General features: G+C 44.2%; 3 protein-coding genes across 5 annotated transcripts in view; 2 read left to right on the forward strand and 1 right to left on the reverse strand.

Moving 5' to 3' along the window:
- The first annotated feature begins 1,238 nt into the window (after positions 1–1,238).
- rnf25 (ring finger protein 25) lies at positions 1,239–6,611 on the forward strand. The gene is made up of 10 exons (XM_082531494.1): positions 1,239–1,335; positions 1,562–1,633; positions 2,552–2,648; positions 2,904–2,971; positions 3,062–3,131; positions 3,224–3,295; positions 4,800–4,946; positions 5,021–5,110; positions 5,198–5,335; positions 5,732–6,611. Exons 1-10 carry the CDS (start codon positions 1,313–1,315, stop codon positions 6,383–6,385), a joined length of 1,431 nt encoding a protein of 476 aa, XP_082387620.1. The 5' UTR covers positions 1,239–1,312; the 3' UTR covers positions 6,386–6,611.
- Positions 6,612–7,887: 1,276 nt separating this feature from the next.
- Positions 7,888–13,785, forward strand: kat8 (K(lysine) acetyltransferase 8). 2 transcript variants are annotated; one of them, XM_082529612.1, is made up of 11 exons: positions 7,889–8,310; positions 8,816–8,890; positions 9,019–9,197; positions 9,270–9,323; positions 9,410–9,574; positions 11,680–11,769; positions 11,844–11,984; positions 12,071–12,164; positions 12,877–13,027; positions 13,317–13,471; positions 13,613–13,785. In XM_082529612.1, exons 1-11 carry the CDS (start codon positions 7,995–7,997, stop codon positions 13,675–13,677), a joined length of 1,485 nt encoding a protein of 494 aa, XP_082385738.1. In that variant the 5' UTR covers positions 7,889–7,994; the 3' UTR covers positions 13,678–13,785. The 2 variants fall into 2 exon arrangements, with proteins under 2 accessions (XP_082385737.1, XP_082385738.1); XM_082529611.1 differs by having other exon boundaries at positions 7,888–8,310; positions 13,317–13,785.
- Positions 13,786–15,734: 1,949 nt separating this feature from the next.
- Positions 15,735–18,230, reverse strand: part of LOC309704874 (xylosyltransferase 1-like) — a 38,941-nt gene continuing 36,445 nt past the window's right edge. The window contains exon 11 of one of the 2 annotated variants that reach the window (XM_082530347.1): positions 15,735–18,229. In XM_082530347.1, the coding sequence (XP_082386473.1) occupies positions 17,907–18,229 (323 nt within the window). In that variant the 3' untranslated portion in view covers positions 15,735–17,906. The remainder of the gene's footprint in view (position 18,230) is intronic. The other variant, XM_082530346.1, reaches the window with a different exon arrangement.

Genomic DNA, 18,230 nt, shown 5'->3' on the forward strand with positions numbered 1-18,230 from the left:
TATCAGAGACACAGCCCTGTGTCCTCACATACTGTGGGCGTCCTGTGAGGTAGTCCAGTATCCACTGGGACATGTGGTGGTCCACTCCTGATAGCTCCAGCTTGTCCCTCAGAAGTCGTGGCTGGATGGTGTTGAAAGCACTGGAGAAATCAAAGAACATGATCCTCACATTGCTTCCAGGCTTCTTCAGGTGAGCCAGAGCTCGGTGCAGGAGGTAGATGATGGCGTCCTTCACCCCGATGCCAGGCTGGTAAGCAAACTGCAGCCGATCCAATGAAGACCTCACCAGGGGGCGCAGATGGTTTAGAACCCACCTTTCCCTTAAATCGCCTATCATCATCTTGAATTCCTTCATAAACATATGGTAATGATATGTTTTGACATTCTCCAATGCAAATGTGCTGTTTATAAGATTGGGGAAACCTGCAGTCAGCGGAGACTGAAGAAGTCACCTGGATGAGTGACGAAACGTTTCTGCCACAAAACGCTACGTCCAGATGAACAGAATCAACTTTTGGAGATTTACTTTCCTGGATGATTGAGATGCATCAAGACATGTTTTGACATTATACATTAAATCTTGAGAGTTGTCTGCCCTCTGCTGGTCATTTGGGGAACTGCATACATCAGTTTACATTAAGTACAGCTGATCATAGATTTCGTAATGATATTACTAAAAAATAATTTAATCATTTAGTCATACATTTTTTCCCATTAAGTAGACATTACTGCAATATTTTAGTATTTTCAAAAGTTACTTGAATTTCTCAACATTTGAAGTCACAAGTCCTTCAAGAATTTTAGGATTAACAAAACTAATAAGATTAAATTAATTGCAGTTGCGTTCTGTGACCACTAGAGAGCAATACTTACAGTCTGTGGATTAAAATAAATACGGATTATTTGCGTTTATATATGTACATTTTCAGTTTTTCTGAATTTGTTTTAAAAGGTAAAACAAAAATTTTAAATGTAATTTTATGAGTGAGTTTTGAATCCGTTTTAAATAAAAATATTTTATTTCATAAACATATTTTGAACACACCGACTCTCTCACTGTGGTTTCCTCTTTGTTCGATATCACATGAAGTTTGTTGCTTTTTTCACTACGATCCAAAGGTTTCACAGCCTCAGTGTAGTTTTTCATTGTATGGTGTTTTCTGTGATAAATGTCTGAGAATCTGTCAACAAATATCTTGTACGTTTTATTGTATTTAGCACGGTCTGTTTTGCAATGCTTTTATTCTGAAAGGTCTGTGTATACGCAACCTCCGGTTAGCCACAGCTAGCTGTTGCCGGCTCGCACAGCATCATGATGACGGCGGCCGAGTGCGAGTGAGTTTGTAGGATGAGTGTGTGAAGTGTGACTACTAAGCTTCTCTAATGTCGTGTCCGCGTGTGTGTGACCCGCGGCTAACCCGCTCGGTGCCGCCGCGCAGTAAAATCTGACCGCAGGTCTGCTGCTGTGTCGAGCTAAAATGCTAACGCTAATTTTAGCCGGTTATGAAATGTCGCAGAGATTCAGCCGCACACACTAACTGCGCTGTTTTCTTGTCCGCAGCGTCCAGTCTGAGATCGAGGTGCTGCAGTCCATCTACCTGGACGAGCTGCAGGTGGACACGAGAGAGGACAGGTGAGCTAACAGCAGCTGGGTTAGCTTTAGTGCTGGTTGGTGTTGGACAGGTGAGACTTGTACAGGTGTTAAATGTCATCATTTGGAGGAAGTTAGTGCTCTTGGCTCTCTGAAGGTCCCAGCTCAGCCTGAGGTGTGGACTCTGGATCACTGCAGCTCCTTGTTTGGAGATTTGCTGCTCTGGGATAATCCAAAACCGAGTTTGGTCCAAGCTTTAGCTGTGGGTCAGATGGTCTCACACTCTAGAACACTTTGATGTACAGAAGAGTTTATGGTCCACTCAGTAACTGCAAGGTGTTCAAATCATCATCTTCACCCACCACGTGCTGACAGCTGGCCTGAGGTGTTTGTGGTGCACTTTGTTCTAGTCAGTCCAGACGACGTTGCTCCTGAAGTCTTGTTTCTTCCCACGCAGCTTTGCCATGTTGCTATGGCTTAGTTTCCTCCACTCCTGGAAGAGTGGATGATGTTTTGAATGTTTTCCATTTGTGAATAATCTCTAATTGCAGAATTAGAGAATTCCTTTTGAATCATTAGCCTTCATTCATTTTACTTTCGATGATCAGAGGAGACACGAAGGAGTTCCAGATGTGGCCAGCGGTTTACCACATCTGGAGTTGTGGCATTGATGATCATATTTGACACAGACTGCTACGTACCAAAGCTCCAAGAGAATCACAAGTCTGAGTAAAACGCAGTTTAAAACAAATTCAGATTTTGCCTCAAATTAGTTTAAAAAGTTTTTTTTCCATAAAAGTTGGGGAAAAAATCATCTTTAAATTTAAAAAGTTTGACTTCAGGACTCTGAGAGTGTCTCTCTTTTAATGCTTCTGACTGTGTTTGGAGGAAGTGATGTCAGCTCGACAGAGTTTGGTGGGAGGTTCTGTGATCGGTGATGCAGTTTTGTTTTTGTTTCAGGGGCTGGGAGGTGAGCCTGGACCTGTACCCGTCCACAGCCGAGGACTCCGTCTCACAGTTCGTCCGGCTCACGCTGACTTTGAGCCTCGATCAGCAGGTTCGCCTTTCACCGGCTCAGCTCGCAGAAACGTTTGTTAACTCCGAGACAGAAACGCACAGAAGACCGTTAGTGGACGGTTTATTAACAGTCATGTGCTGTGAGGGATAAAAAAGCTCATTTTTACATTTTTGGTGTTAACAAATCTCACGGTCACGGTTCATGGTCACATCACACTCTGCACTGATTGAACAGCTGACATCTTTCTGCAGTTTTCACTGAACTGAAATGAGTGTTTTCTTCTTCTGTGTTTAGTATCCCTCATCGTCTCCGGGGATCTCCATCCGGAACCCCCGCGGGCTTTCTGATGACAAACTCAGCAGGTGAGGAAGTGACTCATCTCCCAGCGTCAGTCCCTTCTGCTCACAAACTCTCAGCACTGAGTGTAAAACCCTCTGATTCTTCTCTCTTAGTGTCCAAAAGTGTCTTCAGCTCGAGGCTCAGTCCTGTCTGGGTTCGCCCATGTTGTATCAGCTCATTGAGGTTGTTATACGTGCTGTTTGTTTCTCATTAGGATAAAATGTGTCATTTCGCTGGGTTTATCTTAAAGTCTTGCTCTGATCTTTCTCCTGCAGAAAGCTAAAGAAATCCTGACTGAAAGCAATATTCCTCATGGGAACTGTGTCATTTGTCTCTACGGCTTTAAGGTGAGTCGCTTCCCTCCATCAGAGTTTGGAGTTCCCTCTTTGAATGTGGCCACATTCCTGTGTTGAATGCTTCCCACGGGGCTGTTTGTACACTTGTGGTCTTAGTCACAGCTCTTTGTTGTCTAAGTCTTACCTCAGCTTGCGTTTAGAGGTCATTTCAGCTCTGACCGTGTTGCTCGTGTCTCCATGCCTGCTCTTGTTCCTCTGATTGCCGTCTCCGTACGGCTGCAGCGAGAGTTTGGTTTGGACTCTGTCGGGCTTGTTCTCGGCGGGTGTTGGATCCAGCAGCGCTGCCCTGTGTCACCTGTTCTGTGACGTTTATGGACAAACGCTTTGGTGGCCTCAGCATAGCGTCTGTGCTTTGTGCAGATGACGTGGTTCTGTGGCTTCATCAAACAAGAACCTCCACCTGTCAGAGAGAATCAGCACCTCCATGTCTGACACTATGATTCTCAGGGAAAAGGGTGGAGGACCCACTCACAGGAAATGGGTACCTGCTGCCTGTGGTGCGTGCGTGGGTGGGTGGGTGGAACTGGGCCATTAAAATTACAAGTAAATTATTTACCAGGAACATCTGTGCTGTGGGGGTTTATTTTTTTATGGCAGCTGATTAAACAGGATTACAAAACACTCAGATAACTGAGCGTGCAGACTAGCGTCCTGGTGTTTGTGCTGAACGTGGTCAAACATGGTGGTCGAGCGGTTATACTTCAACACGGTGTCACGCTTCTCCTCGTGTCTACATCAGAGCGCTGCAGGGCGGGGCTTAAAGCACGGCGACCATCTGCTTACTCTCCACCTCGCTTGTTTGCAGCTTGGTGTCACAGAGAGAGCCATCAGCATCATCATCATCATCATCTAGTTAGCTGGCATGAATAAACGTGAGCAACTTGTTTAACAGGTCAGCATCTCTGGTGCTCGCCTCTGTGAAAGTGACACAATTAGGACAAAGACTTTTGTTTTTGTCTTGAATTTGTTGTGTTGGATATTCAATCCTGACCCAGAAAGAGACGCCTGAACATTTTTTGTGACCATTTGTTCTGTAGGTGGTGCCTGACATAGTATCTACTCAGATCAGCTCGACTCGACTCATTTTTAGGGTTTTCCATTAGTACCTGTTCTCAGGTACTTTTTTAGTACCTAGTGTACCTACTTCCGAACGATCTGAGAAAATCTGAAAATGTGACATCAGCAGGTTGCATGCTGCCGATTGGCCAGTCAGGAGCATCGCTCGATGAGTCAGGAGGGCGACTCTTTCACAAAAATCAAACCCAGCAGTGAGAGAAAAGGTTCCACACGCAGTCCAGATGCTTATCACCGCCCCAACGCCCTCCATTGTTGTTGTTTGTGTCAAATACAAATGAAGTCACGGGACTTTTGGCCATGTTGCTATAACAACCCCAAGCACATTAGGTGGTACTCAGTCGTACTGGAAAACGACAGAGATGGAGTAGAGTCTAGTGGAACGAGTCATGAGTAAAGTCATTCATGCTTTGGTTGTCAGGAGGGAGAGACGTTCACCAAGACGAGCTGCTACCACTACTTCCACTCACACTGCCTCGGCCGCTACGTGAGCCACTCTGAGAGGGAGCTCCAGCAGAGGGAGAAGGAGCTGGAGGAGGACAAGACCAGAGACAGAGCGGACCACCAGGTCAGACGTCAGCAGCTGCACGGATGATTAATCACTTTGAGACTTTCTGACTCTGCCTTTGATTCTTCTGACAGGAGCTCACCGTGGTGTGCCCGGTGTGCAGAGAGCCGCTGACGTACGATGTTACTCAGCTTCTGTCGTCTCCCGCACCTCAGCTGCCCGAGGTAAAGCTCGTTCTTAATTCACCTGTTAACGGATGTTTGTCTGATTTCGCCAGTAAACGTTACCGGGCTTCGTGTTTCTCCTGTCAGCTCGACGAGGCAGCGATCGGTTCAGACTTCCAGCAGAAGTGGCGTGAACTCCAGAAGCTCTTGGAAAGTCAGAGGTCTAGAGGAGGGATCATTGACCCCGAAGTGGAGTCCAACCGCTTTCTCATCCACATCAACGAGGTAAGAATGTGTGTGAGGCACTCGGTCCCTGTCTGCAGTGGTTTGCGGGGACGTTTACGAGTGTAAACGGGGGTAATGGCGAAGGATGCGTTGTGACCCTGACCGCACATGCCTGAGTTCAGAGAAGATCAGAGTAATCCTTGTGAACAAAACACTCAGTTTCACACAGTTTTTTTTTCTACTCTTGGCTCTGTGTGATGTCATCCAGAGGGGATTTACTTTATATGGTCATGTCAGGCAGAGAGAGAGAAAGGAGCAGCCAATCAGAAGAGTTGCTTTAGAGAAAGAGGAACAAACACCACTTGGTAACCGGAAATAAGCAGAACACGTTGACTTTAATGTGTTAAACGATGTTTTGAATGTATTCAATGTATAATTTTTTTTTGACATTCGTAGGCTCCACCTGCTGCTGAAAATGGAAATCTGGATGCCGATGAGCCTCCAGGCCCTCCAATCTCCTCAGCCTCTAACGTTCCTGCTGAAACTGGTGACAAAGCAGACCAGTCTGTTCCCGGGCTTTCCCACTGTAAAGGTGTTCTGGGACAGAGGCATCAGCACCAGGTGAGGGGGCAGAGAAGAGGAGGAAGGTCCAGACCCCATCACGAGAGAGTCGCCCCCATCGCAGAGGACCTGGACAAACTCTCTCTGTCTTCAGACTGTACTGAGAAGCCAGCTAAAGCTCAGGGTAATCGTGGCCAACAGGTGCAAGGAAACCCAGAACTATGTCCCTCAAAGACGGACGGGGGTGTCAAGGCAATGGAACAAGAGGCGCAGGTGCCCACATGTCAGTCGGGTTTGGAAACAGAGTTCCCAAAAGATGCTGCAGACTCTGCAGGCAGTCGAGGCCATCGTGGACGGAGAAGAGGCCACTACAGACCTGCCCCACACTCCGGGGCTGCTGGACCTGCACGGCACCACTGGGACGATCGTGGCTCCAGGAGCAGAGGAGGAGCCAATAACCTGTGCGGCAGAGGAGGCGGTCCCCGTCGTGGTCACGGCAGGGGCTTCCAGCAGAAGGTGGTGGAGAGGGGAAGAGAGGAGGTGCTATGACAAAGGGCGACAGGAGGGCCAATGAACAAACTTACATGTGCCTCCATTGTCAGTGTGCATAGATCAAAGTCCTGCAGCAGAAAAGACGTTCACTGTAGTGTCCCATCCTCCTGTCCATCGCCATCACCCTGCGCTTTGGTACGCACTTTCACGCACGCTATCGGGTCCAGATGGTTGTTGCTTTATGTTGTGGCACTATATAAATTAAAAGAAGTACAAATCCAAATTTCTCTGGATGGCAGCTTTGGTGTTTTTCTCTTAGTACAGTAAATAACTTGTATGTGGACCCTCTGTGATATACTGATATTGCATTAAAGTGCTGCAACCAGGTACCGGAGAGAAAACTGACGGTAGAGAGGCTGAGTGTCTGTGTTAGTATGCCTGCTGCACCAAACAGGAAGTCTGCCTTTGATAACCATTAACTGGATGTCTGTTGTCAGACCTAAAGTTCTGAAAAGCCTCAGTGAGAGCTGATGGGTTCCTGGATTGAGATATGATTTCAGACTTTCAGACCTGATAGGAAACACCTCTCGATCGAACATCTTTCTCAGATTGTCGCATTAGACTGACACATACAGCAGTGTGTCATCTGCATCAAAGCAAACAAATGTAGAATGACTGGCTTAAAAAGCGTAGTGGCAGGTAGACAAGCACGTGTCAAATCCAGAGGGTAACAGTGGGCAAACGAAGAGTTTTAAGAAGCATAAGAAGATAGTTTGACTTTGCCTTTAAAATATGCAGCAAAACTTTGATCCACCTTAAACTACCAACAGTGCAGCAATACTGGAAAACTCAAACTCTTTCTGAAACTCTGGCACACGACTGTTACACTTTAGGTGAACTCCAGCTTGACATCTTGCTGTGATGTGTTTGTCTCCATGGCCTGGCAGTTGAGGGGATGATTTTCACTCAGCTTTTTTTACTCTGCTCAGCAAACAGGGAACAAACGTAAGAATAAAAAGATCTGTGAACAGATCTGCAGTCACTGAGCAGGACTTATCAACATAAACTTCACTGTTAATGTCAGTTTGATAAACATATGGTACTATAATTTAAAACTGCATGCACAACACGATCACTAGGTACCATTTCATTTATTACATTTAAAGTATTTATTTACCTCAAATCAAAAACTGATGTGAAGTGTAAAAAAACCCCCAAAGAAAACCCAATAATAGTAATAAGCTACTCTTCCATTGTACTGACAGACTTTGACCTGGGGGAGTTATGAACCATCTTTTTTAGTGTATTCCTGAGCTTTTGCTTAAATCAAGTCTCAACAAGTGAATATTCATTAGAAAATTATAATTTTATATATATATATATATATATATATATATATATATATATATATATATATAAGAAGGATAAACCGCCCGCAGGGGCGTGCTGGGTGTTTTATATATATATATATATATATATATATATATACCTACCGTTAAGCAGTGAGGCGAAATCGCCAACGTCACAGCGCTAAGGATCATGGGAGATGCAGTTACTTTACCGTGAAAGAGGCGGATCGTAACCTGCGCCATCTTGGCACTTTGTCCTGTTAAGCCCCTCTTTAAACTACGCAGACGTGTGTGGCTGTTTTTAAACCTCGGAGGTTATGACTGGCGGGAGCGAATTTCACAAGAGCTACGCTAATAACAAGGACTCGGAGCCCACGATGGACGTGGACATGGATTCGAGTCATATGGAAGGCGAGCGGGGTGAGCTGGACGGCAGCATCCCGGCTGCGTGTTCCTCCAACGGCAGTGGCGGGGAGGAGGATGAAGCGGAGGCCCTCGGCCGCTCCAGGGAGGCCGGGAGTTCGAGTAGTCAGCACATTCCGGATAGAGGAGGGGTGCTCGGTGGCAGGGAGCAGGAGGTGTCGGTGGCAATCGGAGAGACGTATTTATGTCAAAGAGCCGATAAGACATGGCGTGAGTAAAGACCATGTTCTGCTTTTCCCTTCTCAATTTCGTTGGCATGCTAGCTGTCTTATTATTTTGGATATGGACTCAGTGCTTTTGTTTTGGTGAAAAACTGCCATCAAACAGTTAAAAATCTAAATGACTCGCATAAAGTCCCAAACGGCTTTGGTCCAAAAACTTAATTCAGCGATCGCTTACTAACTGAAGATTTTTAGGGCTTTCTAGAAAATTCTCTATGGATCTTTAAACAGTGACACTTTAAACAACAAACGGCCCACATCTAAAAGTTAGCACTGAAACGTAATAAACACACTAAGGTGTTTAGTTATGTTTGCCGAATTAAATGACGTCTCGATACACATAAGGTGAGATTTTAACAGCCAAATCTATACAAAGTTTATGGTTAATTAAGGCAAGCCCGCATTTAAGTCCCAGAAATCTGAAGGGAGTTCGGCAGGAAGTTGCTTGTACTGCCGTGAGTCGCACCAGCTGATGGTTGTTGCTCCTTTCACAGACACAGCAGAGGTTATTCAGTCCAGACTGAACGAACAGGAGGGCAGAGAAGAGTTTTATGTCCACTATGTGGGGTGTAAGTACAAAAATACTTTCATATTTTTAAATTCTGATTTATACTGCATGTTTCTTCTGTTTAATTCATGCTAAACGTTCATATCCAGCTGCTGTATCTACATCTAATTTTCTCTGGGATTCGTGCAGTCAACAGGCGGCTGGACGAATGGGTGGGTAAGTCTCGCCTGGCACTTACCAAGACAGTGAAGGACGCGGTTAGGAAGAGCACAGAGATCGGTGGCGTTGGAGATCTGGGTGACCAGCCTGAGAGGAAGATCACCCGCAACCAGAAGCGCAAGCACGATGAGATCAACCATGTGCAGAAGGTATAGAGTGTGTGTAATAACACCAGGAGCGTTGCATAACTTACAGTTTTCTAATGAAGCTTTTCTTTGCAGACATACGCAGAGATGGACCCAACGACAGCTGCACTGGAGAAGGAGCACGAGGCGGTGTGTAGTCACAACCACTTTTCTTCCACGTTTTTTCACTATTTCCAGTATTTGGTCAATAAGCTAACTGTTTCCCTCACTTTCAGATCACCAAAGTGAAGTATGTGGATAAGATCCAGATAGGAAACTTTGAGATCGATGCCTGGTACTTCTCACCATTTCCTGAGGATTATGGGAAGCAACCCAAGCTGTGGATCTGCGAGTACTGCCTCAAATACATGAAGTACGAGAAGACGTTCAGACATCACCTGGTCAGTCACCTCAGTTCAGGACGTTTGTGTCTCATAGAGTCATACCTGCTTTTTTGTTTGAGTCAGTGAATGATGGCTTTATGTGTGAGACAGAAGACTGTTAAAGGATTGTTATCCAGCCTGATGAGATTCTTATTAAAACGTTGTGCTGTCATGATTCTGTCAGCCTTCGTTTTACTCAGAAAAAATGTCAGTCATTCACAAATCTGATAAATGTGTGCTGTGTGCTGCAGCCTGGTGTAGGGCTGTTCGATATAACCATATATATCGGATGACGATATAAAAACGTCTGTCGTTTCATTTTACGCTATTGTTTGTTTCGTGGTGTCGCAAAATAAACTGTTTACGGCAATATTTGTTCATGGTTTTGATGTCACTGTAGTGGCTGTATTAGTTTCTTAAAGTTCTCTCTTCCTCTTAATGTTTAATATAACCACACTACGGACGGACAAGCGCCTGTTTTTATGCGTTGTCGTTAGCAACAATGAAGGTGACAGCATCGCGTGTCCGCTTGTTTATGTTCCACATAAACCTTTCACAATAAAGCTCAAGATCCTGTTCAGACTTTTCAAAATAAACTGAATCACGTGAAAGAGCAGATCATTTACAGATGAGAAGCAAAAAAGTAGACTAAAAAATAGACCTTAGACTCAACCGTTAGAACAGGCTTCTCCCCGCAGCACGCCGTGTAATAAATACAAAGAAAACGGCGCCGTTACAACGTATGTCTAAAAATGTATCGTTTCATGCATCGGTTAAAACTTCCCGCAAGTCGAGCTGCCCGAGATTCACAGACTTTACAGAAAATGTTACATTTTTGTGATTTATATCGTTATCGGACGATAGATGTCTGATATCGGGATATGAGATTCTGGTCGTATCGCACAGCCCTACCTGGTGCCACAAAATAAGTAAAGTCATCCCCGCTCAGCAAAGCGAGAGGGGTGTGATGGTGCTTCTCCACAAAAACCAAAAAAGCTTTGAAGTGATGCATCTTTGACTTTAGCGATCTGCTGTTAACAAACCAAAGCTGGGTGCTTCTCCGTATCCCAGCACGTATCTTTGTGTTCGGGTACATTAGATGTTAATTACTTGTGGATCTGTCCGGGTGTAATCCATGTTTTTCGTGACAGCAGCGTCCCGTCACTTCACCTGCACGGCAGCTGTCAGTAACGCCGTAGAGCCGCTGAGCACACAAAACTCACCACCATGAAACCACTAAATCACTCACACTCACCGTCACCTGCTGCTGCACTGAGACAGAGGTCGCGTTTAAAAGCGCTGCTTTAAATCCACACTTTTCCACCTCAGCTTTAATGTCTTGGATTGAAACAGTTAACCCTGAGGTTAATCGCTAAGCCTCAAATCTGTTCTTTTGCTCAGAGCTTCGTGTTTTACTGGAATCTTTGAGGTTTAGAGCTCAACATGCACAACAACAAAAGACATGTTAAGAAGGAATACGTCAGAATCCTTCAATGGAAGAAATACGACACTCTGATGTTTCCGTCTTTGTTACCTGCCTCATTCATACATCCACAGCTTGTGTTTGCTGCAGTTCAGCATGTTTAGATCTAATATTTTAATGCTGTTCTACATAAACTGTCCTTATTAAATAAAAGTGTCAGACTTTGCTGTTTATCGAACCCACCAGTGTGAAAGTCTCTCGTGAAAGCTGCAGTTCAGGCGTAAAACAAATGAATATGTAATTTTATTCGTATGCATGTTTGTCCTCAAATTCAAATTCAAACAGTCATACACAGTACGATATGTAGTGAAATGCTTGGACAACTGCTCGTGACCTAAAGAAAACAAAAAAGGAAAAGGCTATGAATAAGATAGGAAATAAATATGAAAAATTAAAAAGGGTAAATTTAACTAGGAAGGAATAAGATAAAATATATAAATTAAAGTTGAAAATAAAATAACTGTACAACAAAATACACAATATAGAACTATATAAGAATGTATGAAGAAATCTAAATCTAAATAAATATATACACAATAACAGCAGCTGTACAAGTATTAACCGGAAATTTTTAGTTTCACTCGTTAAATCAAACTGCAGTGTTTATTTGACCTTTGACCTTTGACCTTTTCCTCCTCAGTCACACTGTCAGTGGAGGCAGCCTCCAGGCAAAGAGATTTACAGGAGGAGCAACATATCTGTGTACGAGGTGGACGGGAGAGACCACAAGGTGAGCCCGGCTGAACCCCGAGCTGCTAACGTGGGTTTGTGTTCCTGCTGCTGACTGTCGCTCTCTGTCTGCAGATCTACTGTCAGAATCTGTGTCTACTAGCCAAATTATTTCTCGACCACAAGACGCTTTATTTTGATGTGGAGCCCTTCATCTTCTACATCCTCACTGAGGTCAACAAACAGGGAGCGCACATCGTCGGCTACTTCTCCAAAGTAAGTCCTCAGCGCGCGGCTCAAAGGTCGTTTCCTCGTATTCATTTCAGACTGATCGTCACGACTTCTGTGGTTTTATTTTTCAGGAGAAAGAGTCTCCAGACGGGAATAATGTGGCCTGTATTCTCACGCTGCCGCCTTACCAGCGCAGAGGCTACGGGAAGTTCCTGATAGCTTTCAGTAAGTGACAGTGAATGAGTGATGAGGGAGAGTCCTGGAATACCAGAGCCTGGAGTTTGTAATCAGAGCTTTTTAAAGATGTTTGCAGAAAAAATTTTCAGGCGAAACAGGATTTCAAATGTTAAGTTGGGAGTTTCAGATGGACTCGAGATGACACAAATAAGTTGTTTCACATTTATAATAAAACCGAAAGGAAGTCAGTAAATCTGCAACTCCTGACCTCCACCAAAGAGCTGATGTGATTGGTTCAGCTTTCACATGGATGGATGAATGAATGAATGAATGAATGTACATCAGACTGAGAAAAGATAAATTAGGAGTCACTGTTTCAATCTCACAATGGTATCACAAGCTGATCCAGGTGTCCTCCAGCCTGGTAACTTTCCAAGCTGTGTTTGTTTGGCATATCTGAATTTCTATAAAATATCAGATTTGAGTTAAATTATCAGATTTTTGTCTCCTGTAGAGATATGCTTTGTGGATTGAGGCCCCAAGAGATCAAACACACTCCAACTTAAGAAAACACGAGCAAATAGAAAAACCCTGCAAAAGCACACAAAACACAACAGATGTTGAGTAAAATACAGTGGAGATGGGAATAGTGCAGCAGATGGATGGATGGCAGGGGTGTAGTCATGACACCAACAGAGCGAGTGACTGAAGGAGAGACGCTCGCTGGCAGCAGCTCTGATATCGCCCGTTTCTGCTGCAGGCTATGAGCTGTCTAAGCTGGAGAACACAGTGGGGTCTCCGGAGAAGCCGCTCTCTGATCTGGGGAAGCTTAGCTACCGAAGTTACTGGTCCTGGGTCCTGCTGGAGATCCTGAGGGACTTCAGAGGAACGCTGTCCATCAAAGACCTCAGGTAGACACGCAGACACGTGCAAAGCTGGACGATTCGGCTTTGCTTTTCCACTTGTTTTGTAGACGCTGTGAAGGTTAAGAACCAAAACGATTGTTTGGCAGCTCAGAGATGCACTCAGTGTGAAAGCTCTGCTGTTTTCAATTTTACAGCAGACAAACTTTTATAAGTTTATGTGTTGATGTGAAACTTGGTACTCGACGAGTTTCTGATCAGAACTTTTAAAAACAAAACCTGGAATTAAAAAACAAACTCTCTGATTTTAACCTTCGTGTCCGTCTGCGTCTCCCAGCCAGATGACCAGCATCACACAGAGTGACATCATCAGCACGCTGCAGTCGCTCAACATGGTGAAGTACTGGAAAGGTCAGCACGTCATCTGTGTGACGCCCAAACTGGTGGAGGAGCACCTGAAGAGCGCCCAGTACAAGAAACCACCAATCACAGGTACCTGCACAGATGTTCCAAAAATCTTCTCATCTTATTACAAACATGGCGTCAGGCTCTCAGATCTCGAGGATTCTCGTGTCGGGTTTTTACCCCGCAGCTGATTTGCTAATGTCAGGTGTGATTGTGTCTCGCTCTCAGTGGACACGATGTGTTTAAAGTGGGCGCCTCCAAAAAACAAACAGGCCAAGCTGTCCAAGAAGTGAGGAACGGAGCCGCCGACGTGTGATCACCCGCCGGGCGCTCGTGTCACTACTGTACATAATTTTTAGTCTCTCCTGTCTGTATTTTTTAAAATAAATCTCTAAAATAAAGCTTCGTCTCCTGATCTGATTCCTACATACGTTAAACATCACTGAGGAAACGAAATATTTGCTGCAAGGATGAAATATTCCTTTAATTAGGAACAGAAGATGTTTACGATCGAATAAAAACTCGTCCTAATTAAAAAACCTTGGTGTTCTTTTTCAGTCACTTTCTCGCTCATCAGGAAACTAAACAGTGATCACACTTCACTCTGGTTTCTAATGTTTCATGTAGTCTCTTTACTTTCTGTTTAAAAAATACTTGAGGTTTTGTTCTTTCATAGGCTCAGAGGTTGGTTTCATGTCTGTATCAGGTGAACCATGAGATTGTTGGTTTGAATCTCGGGGGCCTCCCTGGATGTATGAATATGATTTATATAGTCAGGTAAAGTCGCCTGTTACCACTCTGAGAACCAGGCTCAGGACGGTTGGTTTGTGCTTCATCTGAAGTCTTTTTTTTTTCTCAAACTGAAACGTGTTTTCACGTTTTCAATATTTCTGTCGCTGTTTATATAAAAAACAAACAAACAGCAGTCCACGTGCCCAGCTCCAATCAGCTGGTATTCCTCATGATGACATGCTGGAGGAGCAGCCATCAGGACTAATGAGTTACACCTGAGCTCGGTGCGCAGGTACCGTCCCGCTGATGTGCTGAAGAAAAGGTTATTTTCAGACAGGTGAGTTTTACCTGCTGTCACAGCAACAGTTGGTTTAATGAATTAAGATTTTCTTGGTTTTATTTCTTGAGGCTTTCCTCCACTGCAGGCTGTAGCTGTAGCTTGTCAAACGGCCCTCAAAGCAGCAGAAGATTTAATTTGTGAGACGCAAACACGTCCAGCCAGCTGTCCCGGGGCTGGTGTAGTACCAGTATTGAACACAAGAGGGCGGCAGTGCTGTTAGTGACTTGCTTTTCTTTTTTCTTTTACTGTGTTTGGGATGTTCTGTTTTCAGCCGACGTCTGAATGGTTGGTGCAACATTTGTGACAAACTACAGGTGGGTGACGAAAAGACTGGACTGGAAGAATGAGCTATAACAAAAACACAAATATTACCTCCTTTGGTGTTTTGATGGGACTTTGAAGAAGTTGCTCATTGTGAAGAACTTAAAGTTTTATTTCTACAGCACACGCTTAAGAGATTAAATCGTTTATGTAAAATAGGAAATATATGAATTAAAATGGTATTTATTGAAATTGTAAAAACTGCCTTGAAGCGTAAATGTGACTGAGATATAATCGGTGTCACGTGGTCCCGATCATCAGGCCTGTCCTTCCGGCTGTGTGTCATCGATCAGCTGTGGTGATGACGCCATCTCCTCTGGCTGTTCTTCATTCACTGCTGATTTGAAATCCTCAACATCTGTGCGCTATTTGACCCTCACCGAGGAGCTCATGTGATTATTGTTATTAACAGCATCACTCGAAGTTGTATTCAAAGTGCTTTAGTAGATACTTGGACCAAGGATGACAGGATCCAGGAGAGCTGATCCCACATTATTATTTTTTAAAGGATTTTTATTTTTTAGACAAAATACAAATAAGGAAACTGTTTGATCAGGATCAGCACTTCCTTCCGGATCCTGAGAAATCAGGTCATCTCTGGCGGGGAGAGGATTTTTATCTTGGCTTCTGTAGCACAGCAGTAATAGTATCAGTGGTGGTGAATTTGAGGAGGCTGTCGTACCTGGAAGAGGAATTGTAGTTCTGATTGTCGGCCGAGTTCAGAGGCAGACAATCATCCTGCCCTGCCTCCACAGGGCAACGCAGATCTGCAAGTGTTTTCAATCAGCAAGCCTCAAATCCTGATTTTACTGAAGATCAATTCAAGGCCATTATGTTCAACTGAGACTAGATTGGGAAAAAAATAGTTAAAATAAAACTAGTCTGTAAAACTGGAACAATCCTTGTGACTTAAACTATTAAAAAAAAACAAACAAACAAAAACACAGTAAATATCGTTAGTTTTCATATGTTTGATAAAGTTATTACAATGTTTCTGATGAGGCGTTGATGGATGTGTGACTCTGGATGTAAACAGACAGAAAACGTAACAGTTTTTATTGTAACAGCTGATTCTCCTAAACCTGGTGTGTGACACACGCCCTCCACACATTATTAAAAAAACTATAAAACAAAACTGAATTAAAAACCAAAAGAAAATGACAAACATTAGTAAACACAAAGCTGCAGCGACTCTGGGCCACATGAACGTATGACACGAGCTCAGACACAAACTAAAGGGAGATTGTTTTTATTTTTTAGAAATTGTACTTTAAAACCACCAAGATCGTTTGTAAGGCATTCACAACAAATCTTTGTCTTTAATTTTTCAGTTTTTAGACTTTACAGATGCTTTCAGGAGGGTTTCCTAAAGACAGGAGAACAGCTAAGGCACAGCAGCACAGCTCCCAGCGAGAGACGACGACAAAGAGGAGACGGAGGAACGGGCTGGTCGGACATATGGACGGCGCCGCGGCGAAGCGCAGCGGGACGCCCTCGCCTGGGACCGTCCTCCAGCGTCAGAACATCTCAGGAACGTTTTCACACAACGCCACCACTTCTGCGACACCGTCACAGTCCAAACATCTGCATCTTAATACTCATTAACTTAAAAACTGTACATCATCTGTCAGGTTTTTACAAAACACAGCTTTACGTAGACTCGCTCGATATATGAAAAATACACACCGGATGTAAAAATGGCTCTGAATCGGTTTGAGTTTGAATAGAAAAAAATAAATGAGTTGAATTTGGTATTAAACTGCAGAGGTTTTAAATTCTACTCATTATGGCCGCTTAATGTAACCGTAAATAAATGTAACCCTCACAGACCTGCGTAGAACCGACACGTTCGTGCTCCACACGCTCAGACTCTTAGAACTTCTTCAGAGCTGCTGGGCTCCAGCTTTGGTCCCATTTATGTAAAAAACAAACAAACAAAAGAAAAAGTTTTGAATAAATTAATCGGGTAACCGTTTGTACAGCAGAAAGTTTGTCGCTTTGTAACGTGTGCAGATTAAAGGAAAGAGGACGCGGACGTCTCACTTCAAGTCTGAGGGATTCAGACATGGCACAGAAAGAAAACACACAGAGTCCGAACAACTTAAGAAAACTCGTTAAATATATTCTGTCCATAGATGATCACTTTAAAAGATTAATCATAATTTCCCCTGATACCCAACTGGCTCTGTGAGAAGATCTGTGGTTGCTGAGAACTGATTTCAGGCTCATTATCTCTGGAAAGCTGGTTAAAGGCAAAATCATCGATACAGTCGCTGCGGTGGGATTTGCATCTACAGCTGCTTCTGTGGATGGTTCATACAGACACGGCATTGATGTAAAAAAGAACATTTTTACAGTTAAATGTCAGCAGTTATTAGTTAAATATTTCTAGATTTTACTTAAACCGATTTTTCTTTTTAAAGAAGAAAAAACAGAAATTTTTCCAGCTCAACAGGACATTTAAAAAAAAGCTTTCAGAAATCACATACTGTGCTTAAAGTGGGCTGTTCTGCTCCCTTCCAGCTCTATTTTTATTCTTGGACTCCATCAGAGTAGCTTTGCATGATTCAGTGTTCAAAATAATCTGTTTATCTCACAGGCTTTGTGCACATCCTTTCTCGCTGACGTCAGAGCCAAAAGGAAAAAAAAAAACCTGTGACACAGTTTAAATCAGATTTTGTTTTTTAAGAGGCTGATTTTGGGTTTTAAACTAGTAGCATAAAAAAAATCTCATTCTGAGGCTTGATTCAGGTTTACGTTGGAGATTTTAAATAATGGGCCTAAAGAACGAGCAACCACGTCTGTTCTCAGCATGTGACCCTAAACTCAGGGAGACACTCGTACAACAAGAGGTATAAAGTTCTGCGAACACTCTTAACACACTTTCACTCACTCACTCGAGCACGCACAGCTTTGTAGTCCTAAATAAAAGTGAGAGCAGACCGAATGAGGACTGAAGGAGAAGATTTTCCTCAGTGTCTCTTCCCACTGTTCCCTCTGATGCTCCATCTGTCCTCTCTGTTCACGCTCACAGACTTTAAATAAATAAATACTGGACACAAACGGGACGTCAGCCCCGTGTTTTCCTTCATTTTCCCTCGCCTCATCCTCCCTCAGTCCGTCCGCCTGCTACCTTATCCGCCCATCCTCTCTGGGCAGGCTCAGTTCGGATTTTGGATCGGGGCTGGCGGAGCTCCACGCGGTGAGTCGGCAGCGCTGCATGACCGGACAGGCGCTGGGGCCCATCGAGCAGACGTCTGAGGCGGACCAGTAGCCCTCCAGCAGCCCGTCCAGCCAGCGACGCAACGGCGCCCCCGTCAGACTGGCGTTGGCCTCGGCCTCCTCGACAGCGCCCAGGCTCACCGGCAGCTGCAGGACCGGGTTGAGGCCGTGGAAGCTCTGCTCCATGTAGGAGTTCTTGGCTGGTCCGCCGTGCAGCCGCAGAGCGTCCTC

Source organism: Aulonocara stuartgranti, assembly GCF_965226115.1.
Source record: "Aulonocara stuartgranti genome assembly, chromosome: 4".
Classification (NCBI taxonomy): domain Eukaryota; kingdom Metazoa; phylum Chordata; class Actinopteri; order Cichliformes; family Cichlidae; genus Aulonocara; species Aulonocara stuartgranti.

Bases quoted from the DNA above. Each gene is read 5' to 3' on its own strand.
- rnf25 (XM_082531494.1), top strand. From the start codon at position 1,313: ATGATGACGGCGGCCGAGTGCGA. The intron at 3,296-4,799 runs GTGAGTCGCTTC...TTTGGTTGTCAG, and splicing joins TTTGTCTCTACGGCTTTAAG to GAGGGAGAGACGTTCACCAA. The intron at 4,947-5,020 runs GTCAGACGTCAG...TTCTTCTGACAG, and splicing joins GAGACAGAGCGGACCACCAG to GAGCTCACCGTGGTGTGCCC.
- kat8 (XM_082529611.1), top strand. From the start codon at position 7,995: ATGACTGGCGGGAGCGAATTTCACAAGAGCTACGCTAATAACAAGGAC. The intron at 11,985-12,070 runs GTAAGTCCTCAG...TTTATTTTTCAG, and splicing joins TCGTCGGCTACTTCTCCAAA to GAGAAAGAGTCTCCAGACGG. The intron at 12,165-12,876 runs GTAAGTGACAGT...TTTCTGCTGCAG, and splicing joins GAAGTTCCTGATAGCTTTCA to GCTATGAGCTGTCTAAGCTG.